Source organism: Equus caballus, chromosome 22, assembly GCF_041296265.1.
Source record: "Equus caballus isolate H_3958 breed thoroughbred chromosome 22, TB-T2T, whole genome shotgun sequence".
NCBI classification, from domain to species: domain Eukaryota; kingdom Metazoa; phylum Chordata; class Mammalia; order Perissodactyla; family Equidae; genus Equus; species Equus caballus.
In genome coordinates this window covers 11099891-11115350 of record NC_091705.1, presented here as the reverse complement: position 1 = coordinate 11115350, position 15460 = coordinate 11099891, and the positions used below count along the sequence as shown (strand labels likewise).

The window sequence follows — 15460 nt, the reverse complement described above, 5'->3', positions numbered from 1 at the left end:
TACAATAATTGCAACATCTGTGCAGCAAGAATTGCACACATAGGAGGGAGATATTCCATTCCTCTCTCAACAGGAATAATTTACAATCATTATTTCTACATAATTAGACTAGGCATGGACATTATCAAAGTCCCTAAATACATATTAAAGGAAATTGAGATTTACTTACAGTAAAAGGACTGTAATAAATGAGGAAGATGTTAGTATATTGTAGTAACTTTGACCAATAAATACACTTTGATGTATTATTATATATTTGGTAATAGACTAATGACTTAGTTATATTAAATAGTAACATAGTAGATTTTTTTGAAGTCTATAATTTAATGTCATCATCTTGAAAAGGGTATTTGATAACATTCTGCTCTCTGCTCCTCCTCAACTTCCTTCTTGAAGTGCAAACATGGCAAAATGAGGGACTAGGCTAACAGTGAGTGAATATTTCTTTTATTTATTTTTATTTTTATGAGTTTTAATTAGACAGAGAAGGATGAATAACTCTCGACATTGTTGAGAATGTCTCTTCCAAAGGTCTGCTAATTACCTCCTATAGTGTGCAAGTAAAGAGCTTAAAAGAAACCTTGAAGGATGGTTGGATAATTCATGAAATGTGCCTGGCAGAGTGTCTAGCACATAGAAAGTGCTTAATAAATGTTATTTTTATTATTAATTCTTGATTAGATGAGAAATAATTTGGGAGAAATGCAAATTACAAGTGGGAAAACACAGTAGAACATAATTGGTAACGTTAACTAAGAATTTTTCCTGGTATTTTCTTGTACCTTGTGTCCTTTTTCCTATTCAGTCAGTGAGTTGCTCATTGCTTCAGAGCATAAAAATGATGAGGCAGAAAAGAAAGGAATAACTATTTTCTTGGCTGTCAGGGATGAAAGAAAGGACTTCCAACCTAGACAATAGGATGGATGTAGGAGAATACCTGAAAAACAACACCCAGGTGATAGCAGGGCCTTCTGTGCCCTCTTCCCAAAATGAGAAGGTATTCCCTGGGCTAGGGGGGAGGAGAGAGGTGGAAGGATGGCAAAGAGAAGTTTCCACTATGATAGCATGAAGTAGAAATTAAATTCCATTATTAAAAAATTAAAGTTATATTTCTTGCACACACAGGTTTGTGGACTAAAATTTATAATTGATACATTAATTATTTAGTTAATTATGCTCACACAAAGTATGACGCCTCTGTTAATGGTGAGTGTAAAACGTGATCCTCCTTTAGAAATAGGGCAGTAAAACTTTTAACCTTAGAGACACATACTGAGCAGCTTTAGTTGAAAGGTTGACACTCTGCAATTGATAATTTCCAGTCAAGGTTTTACTGAAAAGTGGAAATTCTTAAATTACTTGATTAGTTGTCGCCAATCAATACTGAAGTGACATATATGTGACTGAATAGGCAGCAAGGTGGCCCTGATATATTTCTATCATCTCTATGTCCCAATGTCCCCAAACCAAATCACTATTGCTCACATGCTCCTCGCTAAGTCAGCTTCCCCTCTCTAATCTTCTGTCGCTGTCAAGGGAATCATCAAGCTCCCAAGTTCAAAATCATAGACCAGTTTTTACTCATCCCTTGCCAATGTTCCACCACTTTCTAGCTAAGTGACCTTAAGTAAGTCATGAAACATCTGAGTTTGCGTTCTCATCCATTAAATAAGGAAAATTATTCTTGGTTTGTTGTTTTGGGTTTTTTTTTTTTTCTTTTTTCTGAGGAAGATTCACCCTGAGCTAACATCTGTGCCAATCTTCCTCTATTTTGCGTGTGGTTCACTGCCACAGCATGGCCGCCAATAAGTGGTGTAGGTCAGTGCCCAGGAATCAAACCCTGGCCACCAAAGCAGAGCATGCTGAGCTTAACCAGTAGTCTATGGGGCCAGCCCAAAATTATTCTTGTTTTATCCCCAGGGTGCAGTCGTGGGTAAGGGGGTGGAAGGAGTTGTACTGAGAATTCTATGAGATTGTGGGTTTGAAAGTGCTTGACATGGGCTAAGCACTTAGTAATATTCCTTTTAATTTCCTCTGCCTGGCAATTTAAGGTTTTCTGGCCCAAATTCTGGGTTAATAATCTGAACCAAATTTTCTTAACCAATTTGTTTCCCACTACACCCTGCTCTTATTGAAGTGGTGGTATCCTCCTACCCCATATGTATACTCTAGTCATTCGTATACCCGTGTCCTTTGCTTGTGTACTTCTAATTTGGAACGTCTTCTCTTTCTTCTCCTAATATCCAAATTTTATTTGTCCTTCCTGGACTTCTTTGTCCTGTTTCAACACTGAGGCCTGATGCCTGGCACAATTGCTGCTCTATAATAGATTGTTAATGCGTATTTGTTGAACAACTGAATAAATTCACCCTCCTATCTGTGGGTTTCCCTGGATACTTCAGCCTTAAATAATCTCTCGCTTTTTGGAACTTCTTCAGGGCTTGTGTTCTCTGTGACTCATATTAGCACCCAATTACATATTGAATTTTCTTCTAAGGATTGTAAGATCTCCAAGGGCAGGGCCCACTTGTCAAATTAAATTCTATGGCCACAAAGACAAATCTTTCTTTTTTTTTTTTTACATAATAATAGTGGTTATTCTCTTCAAAAATTTTTTTACTATTGCTGTTCTTCACCACTGCAACAGTTTTGAATTAAGTAGTTCTATCTGTGAACTTGTATTAGTTTTTGAGTACAACGTTATGATTCTTTTCTTTTCCTACCTGGACTTTTTGTCTATACTGCTTCACCATTAGAACAATATAAATTTGGGAATGGGCTGACTGGTTTTAAGGGGTTTTTAAGTTTATATGCATTTATGCCACATGTGATTGATTGGTTCAACCCAGAGAAATATTCAACCAGTTACTTTTGGCAACCTGATGTAGAACATTTGTTTTGAGTATTGTAAGAATCAGTTTCAAAGCAGGTTTAGAAGCTTTCATTATTGATGAATCTCTCTTTAAGAATAAAGAAATGTGGATTATCAGTAGAGCAAGATAACAGGATTCAGAAGTCTTCAATTCTATTTTAGTCCCCTTTGTAAACAGATATATTAATTGATCTTGAGCAAGGCACTTATGCTTACCATGTCTTGTCTTCTCCAATGATTTAAGTGACCATGGCATCACAGTAGCGTTATCTGATATTACTACTGCATAACATGGAGTAATTCGAAGTATTTCTTAATTGATGCAATGAGTATTAAAACTGACAAGTTTATTTTACCTGATATTACTAAATTAACCAACACAGGAAATAACCATATAGAAAATCCCAAAAGTTTTTGTCTTTTGGTATATTTTGTATATTTTTACACAAATATAAAAATATATTTGTAGGAAATTATATATGTGATCTTAGAAATATATGGTAACCTTGTACTATAAGCACTTGAGGTAATGTTCAACATCTATTGAATGTGGAGATAAGAAATTAATTTGCGTTTATGTGTAGGAATTCTTAGTTAAAATCAGTACATTCTTGAAGACTGCTGACACACTGTAAAATAAAATCCAGAATCTTAATCACTAAATATGTATAGTCATTTATAGTGTTTTCAATTACCTTGCTTTTATAAACAATACTGTAATGGGTAATCTTGAATATGTTTCCTGTGAAACGTGTAAAGGTTTGCTAAATAGACAACAAGAAATGAATTTGCTCACTTGAGAAATAGTATGCCTAATGTAAATTCTAATAGATAATGGCAAATTGGCATTCCCCAAAGAGCTACTCTGACTTATACCTCCACATACAGTGTATTAGAACGTTAATTTTCTTCACCTTAACCAACATTTTTCAATTTTTGCCAATATTTTCGGATAACTTTGGTATCTCATTGTTAATTCCATTTGCACAATTGCTGGCAAGGTTAAGGACCTTTTCACATTTAGGGGTATTTATTTGTATTTCCTCTCCAAGGAACTGACTGTTAGAAATTTTGCCCATCTTTCTGTTAGCTTTAAAAAAAAAAAATGTATCTATAGGAGTTTTATATATATTATGGATATTATTTGATTGGTGTATATGTTGTAAATATATTTTTCAGTCTGTTGTTCGCCTTTTGAGTGTTTATGGTGTCCTTTGCTGCAGAGGTTTTAAAATCTGATGCAGGCAAAATTATTGGTCTTTTCCTCACTTATAACCTTGTGTGTGTGTGTGTGTGTGTCCTGTTCAAGAAGGCTTCCTTACCAATCATTAGAGTATATATTCTCCTGTATTTCCTTCAGCTATTGTTATACTTTTTCCTTTTATGGTTTACATTTTTATCCATCTGGATTCCTTTTTTTTTTTTTTTTATGCTGAGGAAGATGAGCCCTGAGCCAACATCTGTTGCCAATCTTTCTCTTTTTTTGCTTAAGGAAGATTAGCCCTGAGCTAACGTCTGTGCCAATCTTCCTCCACTTTATATGTTGGTTGCCGCCACAGCATGGCTGATGAGTAGTGTAGGTGCACACCAGGGATCTGAACCCGTGAACTTGGGCCACGGAAGCTGAGCGCATGGAACTTAACCACTATGCCATGGGGCTCGTCTCCCATTTGTACTCAATTTTTGTGATTAGTGCGAAGTGGAATATGACTTTTTTTCCTAAACAAATAGACAGTTTGTCAATAGCACTCATTATAGTCCATCTTTTACCCATTGCACTGAAAAACCTTCTTTCAGGTGCTAAATTCTCATTTGTACATTGGTCAATTTTTAAACTCTGTGTTCTATTTTCTTGATATATTTGTCCATTCTTCTGCCAATATGCTAACTACCATAGATTTATAATTGCATATTTTACTCTCTGGCTAAGCAAGAACCTCTCTGTGCAGATACACACACACACACACACATTGTTCCTCTTTTTTAAAACTTATCTTGTAAATTCCAGCATAATTTCTTTTCTAGATCAATTTCAGAATAACTTGTCAGATTCATTTAAAAAATGTATTGATATTTTCTCTGGGATTGCAGTGGATTTACATGTTAATTTACAAAGACCTGGCATATTTACAGTATTGAGATCCATTCAGGTGTATAGCCTTAATTTATTCAGATTTTCTGTTTAGTGCTCTTCAGAATAATTTCATTTTTTTATTCATATACATCTTGCTTCATTTTTATTAAATTTGTTCCTAGCTATTTTATCATTTCTGTTGCTATTGTGAAAGACACTTTTAAAGATGATTTTTTGTGATTGTTATATTTTTAAAAATTAAACTGAACATTTATTTACGTTTATCCTAAGTCTTAAAGGTTTCTTTGACTACCATTGATTTTTGGTCTTCCTTTTGAATTTGTGTTTCATTTTGCTGGAGCATGTCTTCTAGTCAGTATTTCAGCTAAGAGTGGTAGATGATAAATTTTCTGAATCCATTCATGTCTGAAGATGTCTTATTTTGTCATTACACTTGTTTGATAGCTTGTCAGATTAGACAGTTGTAGATTCAAAATCATTTCACTGCAATGCTTAGAAAATATTTCTCCAGTGTCTCTTTACACCCAATGTTGCTAATGAATTTGAAGTTAACATAGTGCCTTCTTCTTTGTAAATAACATATTTTTTTCTTTAGAGGCTTTTAAGATTTTTTTCATTATCCATGAGGTACTAAAATATTACCATTATCTTCTAGGATTGGGTCTTTTCTCAATCTTCTTGCTTGGCACTCAGTGGGACTTAATCTAAAAACTTGAGTCTTTTTTCAAATCTGGGGAGTTTTACTTGGTTTCTTTATTTCTTACTCTCCATTCTTCTCTTTTCTCTTTCTAAAAATCCCATTATGCGGATTTGTAACTTTTGGATGGATCCTCCAAGTCCTTTAACCTTTATTTCGCACAGGCCGTCTCTCTGTCCATTTGCATTGTGATCTAAAAGAATTTTCAGTTTGATCTTTGAGCCTTCAGGTTACTCTTCAGCTCTTTTGCCATTCGGCCTTGAAGTCTTTATTTTTGCTATCATATATTTCATTTCCAAAATATCTCATCTTTTTTCTTTCATTGAGGACTGCTCTTGTTTTATGGATATAAAAACCCCTCTAAATACATCTTATGATAATCATTTTACGTTTCAAAGTCTTCACCCATTTGCTCTGGTTTCCTCAGGTATTACTGGCAGTTGTGCTGGTGCTTTTCTTTCATGGTGTTCGTTTTACTCAAATGTTGCTGAGTCTTGATTGTACTCACCTTGGACTTGGATTTTCCCTGTTAATCTCTCTGTAAATGCTATAACAATTACCTCAGCTTACCACTAATAACTTGATGAGTGTTGTAGGATGTGCTATCAGGGCATGACAGGAGCTAGTCTTCTGGAAATAGGGACTCCCTGAATATGATTCCAGTAAAATTACAAAATTAATAAAAAAAACTAATAAAATACTGCTATTTCAGTTTACTTAATCATCATGCTGCCAAAACAACTGGTTGAAAAGTAAATAACTCAATCAATCACCTAGCTGGTTGTTCTATATAGAAGCAAACATGTGTACACTACATTTTAAAATATTTGGATCGTTGATTGAATTTTTTATTTTTCATCTGGCTCTTTGCTAGTATGTAAAAACAGCCTGAGGCAAGTAAATATGATTATGAGGAAAATATCCAGAGCAGTCCACTTTGGAGAATATAGACTTAGAATGACAAACAAGTGATATGGAGGAAAAAAAAACCCCAAAACTTGACTCCCATTAGAGGATTTAGGTCTTCCTAAACTGTATACTTCAAGGTTTTGAAAATCTGAAAATTTAGAATAAAAACATCTGAATGATCTACTTCACATGTTTTGGGAATGTACAAATTTTAAAGTATTACCCAGATGTTAGTTATTAGCCTATTTTACGTGTGCTAATTGAACATCTACTATGTGCCAAGTTCTGCAATGAGCTATAGGAGATGTAAAAGGTAAGCAAAACACAATTTCTGCATTCAGGTAGTTGACATCCTAGTGAGGGAGTTAAAAACTAACTCAGTTATGAGACTGTGATGAAAAAGAAAGTAAAGGCACAATGTCCTATGAGGAAGGGCTTGAGAAAGTTTTTTTTTGGAGAACGTAGAACTTGGGATGGACCTTTAAAGATGAACAGGATGCTATGCGTGGTGATGAGTTAAGGTGGTGATGGGGAAGAAGAAGGGATGACAGTCCATTTCTGCAGACACTCCATCTGCAGAACAGATTGAGAAAGACATGGAAGTGAGAGAGTTAGGTGGGTATACTGAGCAGCTAATAGTTTGAATTGGTTGGAATAAAGTATGTGTGTAGCAGAGACAGAATAGAAAGGAGATTGGGATCTAGTTATGTAGGATTTTGAATGTTGGACAAGATATTTGAACTTTGTTCTGTGTATGGTAGGTATTTGCAGTCAAATGCTTTACCTCCGAGCTATACCTCCTTAAAGCAGTGTTTGAACAGGGGAAAATCATGATCAGATTGGGAGTTCAGGAATATTATTTCTGGCAGTAAAGTATTGTGGATGAAAGAGGAGAGAGTCAGAAGTGCAGTAGTGTAGATAAAGAACACTATACATTGAGACACTGAAAATGCATAGGTAGGAGAAACACTGTGAAATTAACAGGATTTGGTGAAGGAATAAAGGAATGAATAATTGTAAAGGATTAGGAGATTCTGACTCCAGACCTGGCTTTGCAGAATGACCTGGGGAATCTATTTCTATTCTGGGCCTTAGTCCTAACATCTGTAAAATCATTGAATTAGATGATACTTAGGGAACTGTAACCGTATGATCATACAATTTTGAGGTTTTCTGCTTGAGAACTAGGTGAGCAGGGAGGGATGTTGAGGCCATTAACAAGAGAAGAAACATAGGAGGGGAACTACTTTTGAGAAGAAATGCTGTATTTAAGACATTTACAGACCACATATTGTTTATTACCATCATGCAGTTGACATGCAGGTCTGGAGATTAGGAGGAAGGTCTAGGATGTAAATACACCTGTAAATGATGCTGTTGGACTTGGGAGAGAACACAAGAGGCATAGAATATGAAGAGCAAGAGAGCTAAGCACTAAACTCTGGGGATAGCATGTAAAGGGAGGGTTAAGGAAGACAAACCAGTGAAAGAGCCTTAGAAAATTCTACAAAGGTAGAGCAGAAGAGAAGATAATGAATAGTATCAAATGCTGCGGAGAGGTTAAGTACTAAGAACAGTGAGAGACCACTGGATTGGTAATAAATGGGCTATTAGCATTCTTTGAGAAAGCAGTCTCAATAGATGGGGAGTAGATCTTAGCATTTGCTGGAGCGGATAAAGGGCTATCACTGACAGACAGAATTCTTGGGGTAGCTATGTGGTAAGAGAGACATATGAGCCCCTATATGAAGAAAATTAGGTGGAATTCGGAAGAGTGATTACTGGTATGACAAAAAGGACATGTAAGAAGAGGGCGCTCCTAAAAGCAGCCTGAGTAGTCTGAAATAAACCTGATGCATGGGCATTAATGGGTTCATCAGGGGGATCTGCTCCCCTAACTTTCGCCAGGTTGAGGGCTGCTGTCTCCCCACTGAGTGCTGTCCTACTGGATGGTTCCAAAGAGGGGTGGTAATTGGTTATCATAGGAACCTTTCAGGTAAATCTGGGATATGAACACCAGAAAAAGCTTTACATCTTTCAGAACAATTCACAAAAGACAAATGAGCTTTCTTACTGATCCTTAACATAACACAGCAATCAAACTTCTCTTTAGTAGTCAACAATCCCACCTAACACATCTGCCCTCTTCAAGGAAAAACGCTTCAGGTACTCACAATTTATTCTTTCCCTGTTTAGAGGTATAATATAAAAGAACTGAAAGGAAGCAAAGGTAACTTAGAACTCCTTGATTTCACAAGTAATAGCAATAACGTTTCTGAAGCAGTAGGATATTGCCTGTTTGTACTGCCTAAGCTCAGCATCTTCTGCAACATGTCTAGAGGACTTGGCCTTTATGCGGCCCCTCTCTGGACTTAACAGGGACCATAGATATGATTGCTAGGCAATTGCTTTCTGACCTCTGATCAGTGTGAGATCGATGAGTTACTTGCCTTTTTCACCTGGGATAGAGAGATTCTGGGTGGCTGAGTGTCAGGAGAGAGAGTTGATATGAACTTTCTGTTTATTTTATTTTTATGGTATTATATTTTTTCCTAGTTGTAGAAGTGAACAATAGTGAAGAATTACTACTAGAACAAATAGACAGGATAGGGAAACCTTAGATCTTGGAGGACCTAGAGCTAGAACTCCTGGCAACGTCTTTTCTCTGCCTCAGTTATATACCTTACACTATCTTACATCAGCAGCTGGGTTGGTAGGGTGACAGCGAAAAAACACACAATTACTTTGACTCCCATTTTCTAAGTCACACCTTAAGATAGACTGCTCATTCTTTCTATCATCATCAGTTACTTTATTCTGAGGATTTACCAAAAGGGAAAAATAATCACAGTAACTTTTTTAGAACTTTTCCTAGGTAAATGCAGAGTCGGGGACAATCACCTGGTTATAGCATCATCCCTCTCTCAATATTTTTATATAGGTGAAATCAATGTACATTGAGTATCAAGTGAAAGAATTCATTGAAAGGAAATATGCAAGCTTGCAAGGTATATGTGAGTGAAAAAGGACAGATCTGTCTGTTTTGCCTCGAGAACTAGGGGCTGGAAAAGAAAAAAAAAGAGTACGGTTAAGGCTGTTTTTATGTATGAATTTTAGGTCTTTCAGCATTAGCTTGTAAAACAACTGCCTTCTTCCCCTCTAACTACTTCCTTGAGCTTCCGTAAACCTGCAATCAATACATGATCTGTTGAAAACTCATGTCTGACCCCACAAAGCACCATAATACAGGAAGAGCTCTGTAATCATCATCACTGTCTCTACTTTCTCCTCTCCTGTTCACTCCTACCAATTGAAATTAGGTTTCGTCCCTGTTTCTCTGATACAAACATCCTGGAAATGTAAAGATTCCCCAGCTATTAAATCTGATGGTCCTTTTTTGGTCCTTACCTCACCTCCCCACCCTCTCTGGTCTTTGGCACTATTGGCCATTTCGGGCTTCTTGGCACTCTCATGCTGTCTCTTGTGACTCTATTCTCTCTAACCTTGTTATCCATCTACTCCTCTCAGTCCCCACTGCTATTGCTATAGTTTAAGTCCTCATCATTTCTTGTTTGGGCCATTCAATAGTCTGCTACTGGTTATATTGTCACCAGAGTTATACAGCTAGAATCCATCCACCTCTCTACCGCCAAAGTCATTTTTTTAAAGCATAATTGCATTCATGTTCTTCAGTGAGTAAACCCTTAAATGATTCCCCATTGCTCACAGGATAAAACTCAAACTTCATAGCCTGTCGCACAAAGTCTGCTTACTACTCCAGCCTCATCAATTGCTGTGTTCCTTCTAATATCCTACACCTACAGCAAACTGATCTACCTGTTTATAGACCTTGCTCTTCTTTTCCTCTGTGTTTTTGTTCCCTTTATGTGGTCTGAAATCTTCTTGTTGTCCTTGTCTGCTTAGTGAACATTCACTAATCTTTCAAGATTCAGTTTATGCCATTTCCTTTATGAAAACTTTCTGACCACTCCACACTCTGGTAGAATTGGTCACTCCCTCATTTATTGCCCTACAGTACCTGGTAAATGCTTTTATTTTAATACCTACAACACTTTACAGTTTATTCACTTGTTGACTTGCTTTTCTCTCCTAGACTTTAAGCTGCTCAAGGATAAGGGCAGTGTCTTAGATATTCTTGTATCCCCAGTATTCCTGGCACATGACTTTTATTAAATATTTCTTTTTCTCCATACAATTCAGTGGCTTTTAGGAAATTCACAGATTTGTGTAACCATCACCACAATTTTTGAACATTTTCATTAGCCTAAAAGAAATCTTGTATCCCTTAGCCAGCATCTCCCAATTCCCTTATAACTCCCCAAACTAGGTAACCAGTAGTCTACTTTCTGTCTCCGTGGACTTGCCTATTCTGGACATTTCACATAAATGAAATCATGCAACATGTGGCTTTTTGCATCTAGTTTCTTTTGCTTAGCATAATGTTTTCGGTGTTCATCCACATTTTACTTCATTCCTTTTTTTTTTTTACTGAATAATATTACACTGCATGGATGTACTAAATTTTGTTTGTCCATTCATCAGTTGGTGGACATTTGTTTTTCCCCCCACTTTTTGGCTACTATGAATAATGCTGCCACTTGTGTACACAAGTTTTTGTGTGGCAAGAAGTTTTCAGTTCTCCTGGGTATATACTTAGGAGCGGGATTTCTGGATCATAGGTAATTCTATGTTTAATTTTTTGAGGAACTGCCTGACTGTTTTCCAAAGCATTGCATTATTTTAAAAAAATTGAGGTGAAATTCATGACATACAGTAACCATTTTAAAGTGTACCATTAAGTGACATTTAGTGCATTCACAACATTGTGCAACTACCATCTCTCTCTAGTTTAAAAACTTTTTCTTTACCCCAGAAGTACACTCTGTACTCATTAAATAACTCACCACTCTCCCCTCCCCAAATCCCTGGCAACCACTAATCTGCTTTCTGTCTTTATGAATTTGCCTAATCTGGATATTTCATATAATAAGAATTATATAACATGTGACTTTTTGTCTGGCTTCTTTCACTTATCATAATGTTTCTGAGGTTCATACAACTTGTAGTATGGATGTATCAGTACTTCATTCCTTTTCATGGCTGAATAATATTCCTTTGTATGTATATATCACAATTCGTTTATCTACTCATCTGGTGATGGACCTATAGGTTGTTTTCACCTTTTAACTGCAGTCCTGCTCTGCTTAACTATGAAGATACATTCTGAGAAATGTGTCATTTGGCGATTTTGTCATTGTGTGAACATCATGGAATGTACTTACACAAACCCAGATGGTATAGCCTACTACACACCTAGATTATATGGTACTAATCTTATGGGACCACTGTCGTATATTCAGTCCATCATTGACTGAAATGTCGTTATGGGGCTCATGACTGCGGCTCGTGACTGTGTAATGAATAATGCTTTTATAAACATTTGTGTACAAGTTTTCTGTGTGGGCATATATTTTCATTTCTCTTGGGTATACAACTACTAGTGGAATTGATGAGTCATATAGTAATTATTTCACTTTTTGAGGAGCTACCAAATGGTTTTCCACGGTGGCTATACCATTATAAATTCCCACTAGCAATGTATGATGGTTCCTATTTCTCCACACACTTGCAAAAGCCTGTTATTTCCCATTTCTTTATTATAGCTATCCTAATGGGTGTGATGGGGTACCTCACTGTAGTTTTGATTTGCATTTTCTCAATGATGAATGATGTTATATATCATTTCATGTACTTGATGGTCATTTGCATATATTTTTTGGAGAATATTGGAGGTCTTTCCAATTCCTTTGCCTATTTTTAAAATTGGGTTCTTTGTCATTTTGTTGATGTGTTGTAAGAGTTATTTATATATTCTGAGTGCTATGTCCTTATTGGATGCATGATTTGCCAAGTTTTTCTCCCGTCTATAGGTTGTCTTTTCAGTTTCTTGATGTTGTCCTCTGAAGTATAAAAGTGCTTAATTTTGTCATCCAGTTTATTTGTTTTTTTCCTCTTTTGCTTGTGCTTTTGGTGACATATCTAAGAAATAATTGCCTAATCCAACGTCAGAGAGATTTATGCCTACATTTTCCTCTAAGAGTTTTAAAGCTTTAGTTACTATTCTTAGGTCTTTGACCCATTTTGAATTAATTTTTGTATATGATTTAAGGTAAGCATCCAAATTCATTCTTTCGCATGTGGTTCTCCAGTTGCCCCCACCATTTGTTGAAGAGATTCTTCTTTCCCCTCCCCATTGAGTTGTCTTGGCATCCTTGCCAAAAATCAATTCACCGTAAAGGTGAGGGTTTATTTCTGAATTCTTAATGATATTCCATTGACTTATATGTCTAGCCTCATGCCAGTACTACACTGTCTTGATTTCTGCAGCTTTGTAGTAAATTTTGAAATTAGAAAGTGCGAGTCCTCCAACTTTGTTCTTTTCTTTTCCAAGAAGAACATTTATTTCCACATTAATTTTTTTTTTAAAGATTGGCACCTGAGCCAACAACTGTTGCCAATCTTCCTTTTTCTTTTCCTGCTTTTTCTCCACAAATCCCTCCAGCACATAGTTGTATATTTTAGTTGCGGGTTCTTCTAGTTGTGGCATGTGGGACGTCGCCTCAACGTGGCCCCATGAGCGGTGCTATGTCCATGCCCAGGATCCGACCTAGCGAAACCCTGGGCTGCCGAAGCAGGCTGCGCGAACTTAACCACTTGGCCACGGGGCCGGCTCCTCCACATTAATTTTTGAATCATTTTGTTAATTCATGCAAAGAAGACAGGTGTGATTTTGGTAGGGATTGTACTGAATCTGTAGATCAATTTGGAGAATGTTGCTATTTTAACAATATTAAGTTTTTCAATACATGAATACAGGAAGTATTTTCATTTATTGAGGTTTTTCTTTAATTTCTTTCAACAATTTTTGTAGTTATTATTAGAGTATGAGCTTTGCACTTGTTTTGTTAAATTTATTTTTAAGTACTTTATCCTTTCTGATACTAGTGTAAATGGAATTGTCAATGTCATTTTTAGTTTGTTTATTGCAATTGTATAGAAATACAATTGATTTTTGTACATTGATCTTTTATTCTGCAACCCTGCTGAACTTATTTATTAGTTCTAATAGTTTTTTAGTGGATTCTTTAGGATTTTCTGTATATGAGATCATGTCATTAGTAAATAGAGATAGTTTTACTTCTTCTTTTCCAATCTTAATGTCTTTTATTTCTTTTTTTTATCTACTTGCCTTAGCTAGAAACTCCAGGACAACGTTAAAGAGAAATAGCAAGAGTGGATATCCTTGTCTTGTTCCTGATCTTGGGGGAAAGCATTTAGTCTCTCACCATTAAATGTATTAGGTGTGTGTTTTTTGAGGATGCCTTTTATTAGGTTGAGGAAGTTTCTTTCTATACCTAGTTTGTTGAGTGTTTTTATAACAAGAAAGTGTTAGATTATGTCAAATGCATTTTCTGCGGTTGAAATGATCATGTAGTCTTTGTTTTTATTTTATTGATGTGGTGTGGGTTAAATGCAAACAAATTTTTTTATTTTTGAGGAAGATTAGCCCTGAGCTAACATCTGCTGCCAATCGTCCTCTTTTTGCTGAGGAGAACTGGCCCTGAGCTAACATCCGTGCCCATCTTCGTCAACTTTTTATACGTGGGATGCCTACCACAGCATGGCTTGCCAAGTAGTGCCATGTCTGCACCCGGGATTCGAACTGGCAAACCCTGGGCTGCCGAAATGGAACCTGCAAACTTAACCACTGCACCACCGGGCCGGCCTCACAAATAAATATTTTTTAAATTGAATTCTAAAGTAAATTAGCTGAGGATTGGGGAAAAATTAACTCAATAAATGGCCAGAGAAACAATACTGGAAAATAATTTCCATTCTTAAGATAATTTTCATTTTAAAAATTATTTAAATAATTTTCCACTTTAAGAATTTCCATTTTAACTAGATAGGAAACATGAAAACTTTGGAAGTAGAATTGTTATTGTGAAAAGATTCAAAGAAATTATAAGAATATAAATATATTGCACTTTGCCACTCTTTGAGTCCTATACTTTTCCTTTGAAGTTCTGGAACTAGATCTTCATGATATTCTAGACTTAACAAAACTTAACAATCTGCCTCAAATATCCCTACTTTACAAAAATTACTATAATACTCTCCTCAAAGATTTGTTCAACCTTTTCTCTCTATTTCTCCCTCTCTCTCATACACACACACATACACACACACACAAATGTCCTTCCCAAGTATTGTCCTAAATGAGAGTATCATTACTATCTACCCTTATTGGATATTTTTAAGTACTTATCAAAAAATGGTGTTAATTGGGAATATTTTGAGGTTATTTCTGGTTTTCTACTCAGCTTCCATCCTTAGTGCTGTTAGAGAGAAAAGACCCTCATAGAGAATAATAAGGACAGAAAAACTTACTTTTAATTGTGACCCCAAGAATTATCAATATCTCTATTAACAGGGACAAGGGCTTCATCTTCTCCTAAGCAGCTCCTCCTCAATGTAACACAGGCAGAGCTAGGTGGCTGGCCAATTAAGCTTCCTCTTTTCAGGTTTGTGGGGGTCAGGATTTAGTTGCCAAGCAACCTCCTTCTTTCTCTTGGGCCAATGAGCTGCCAGGAAATTCCTTTCAACCCGGAATGAAGCCAGTTGCTAGAGAGAGCAGGCTGTAGGAGAGAACCATACCTGGTCTGCCATTCCTCTGGTGGGAGCTAAGGTATAAGCTTGAAATAGGTAGGAGTTGCTCTCTGAAACTAACCGAAGGGACCCGAAGTCCGATTTGTACATGTCCATACTAATGTTCAAATGATGTTCAGAGTAGCTGGAAGTTCTT

General features: G+C 36.3%; 1 protein-coding gene across 6 annotated transcripts in view; it reads right to left on the bottom strand.

Moving 5' to 3' along the window:
• SEL1L2 (SEL1L2 adaptor subunit of ERAD E3 ubiquitin ligase) overlaps positions 1-15210 on the bottom strand; it is a 118232-nt gene extending 103022 nt beyond the window's left edge. For all 6 annotated transcript variants that reach the window (XR_002802789.2, XR_002802788.2, XM_023626099.2 and 3 more), the window contains exon 1: positions 15046-15210. Coding sequence is in view for 4 of the 6 variants with exons in the window: in XM_023626099.2 (XP_023481867.2) it covers positions 15046-15103 (58 nt within the window). In the remaining 2 variants the exon portion in view is untranslated. The remainder of the gene's footprint in view (positions 1-15045) is intronic.
• Between the last annotated feature and the right edge of the window lie 250 nt (positions 15211-15460).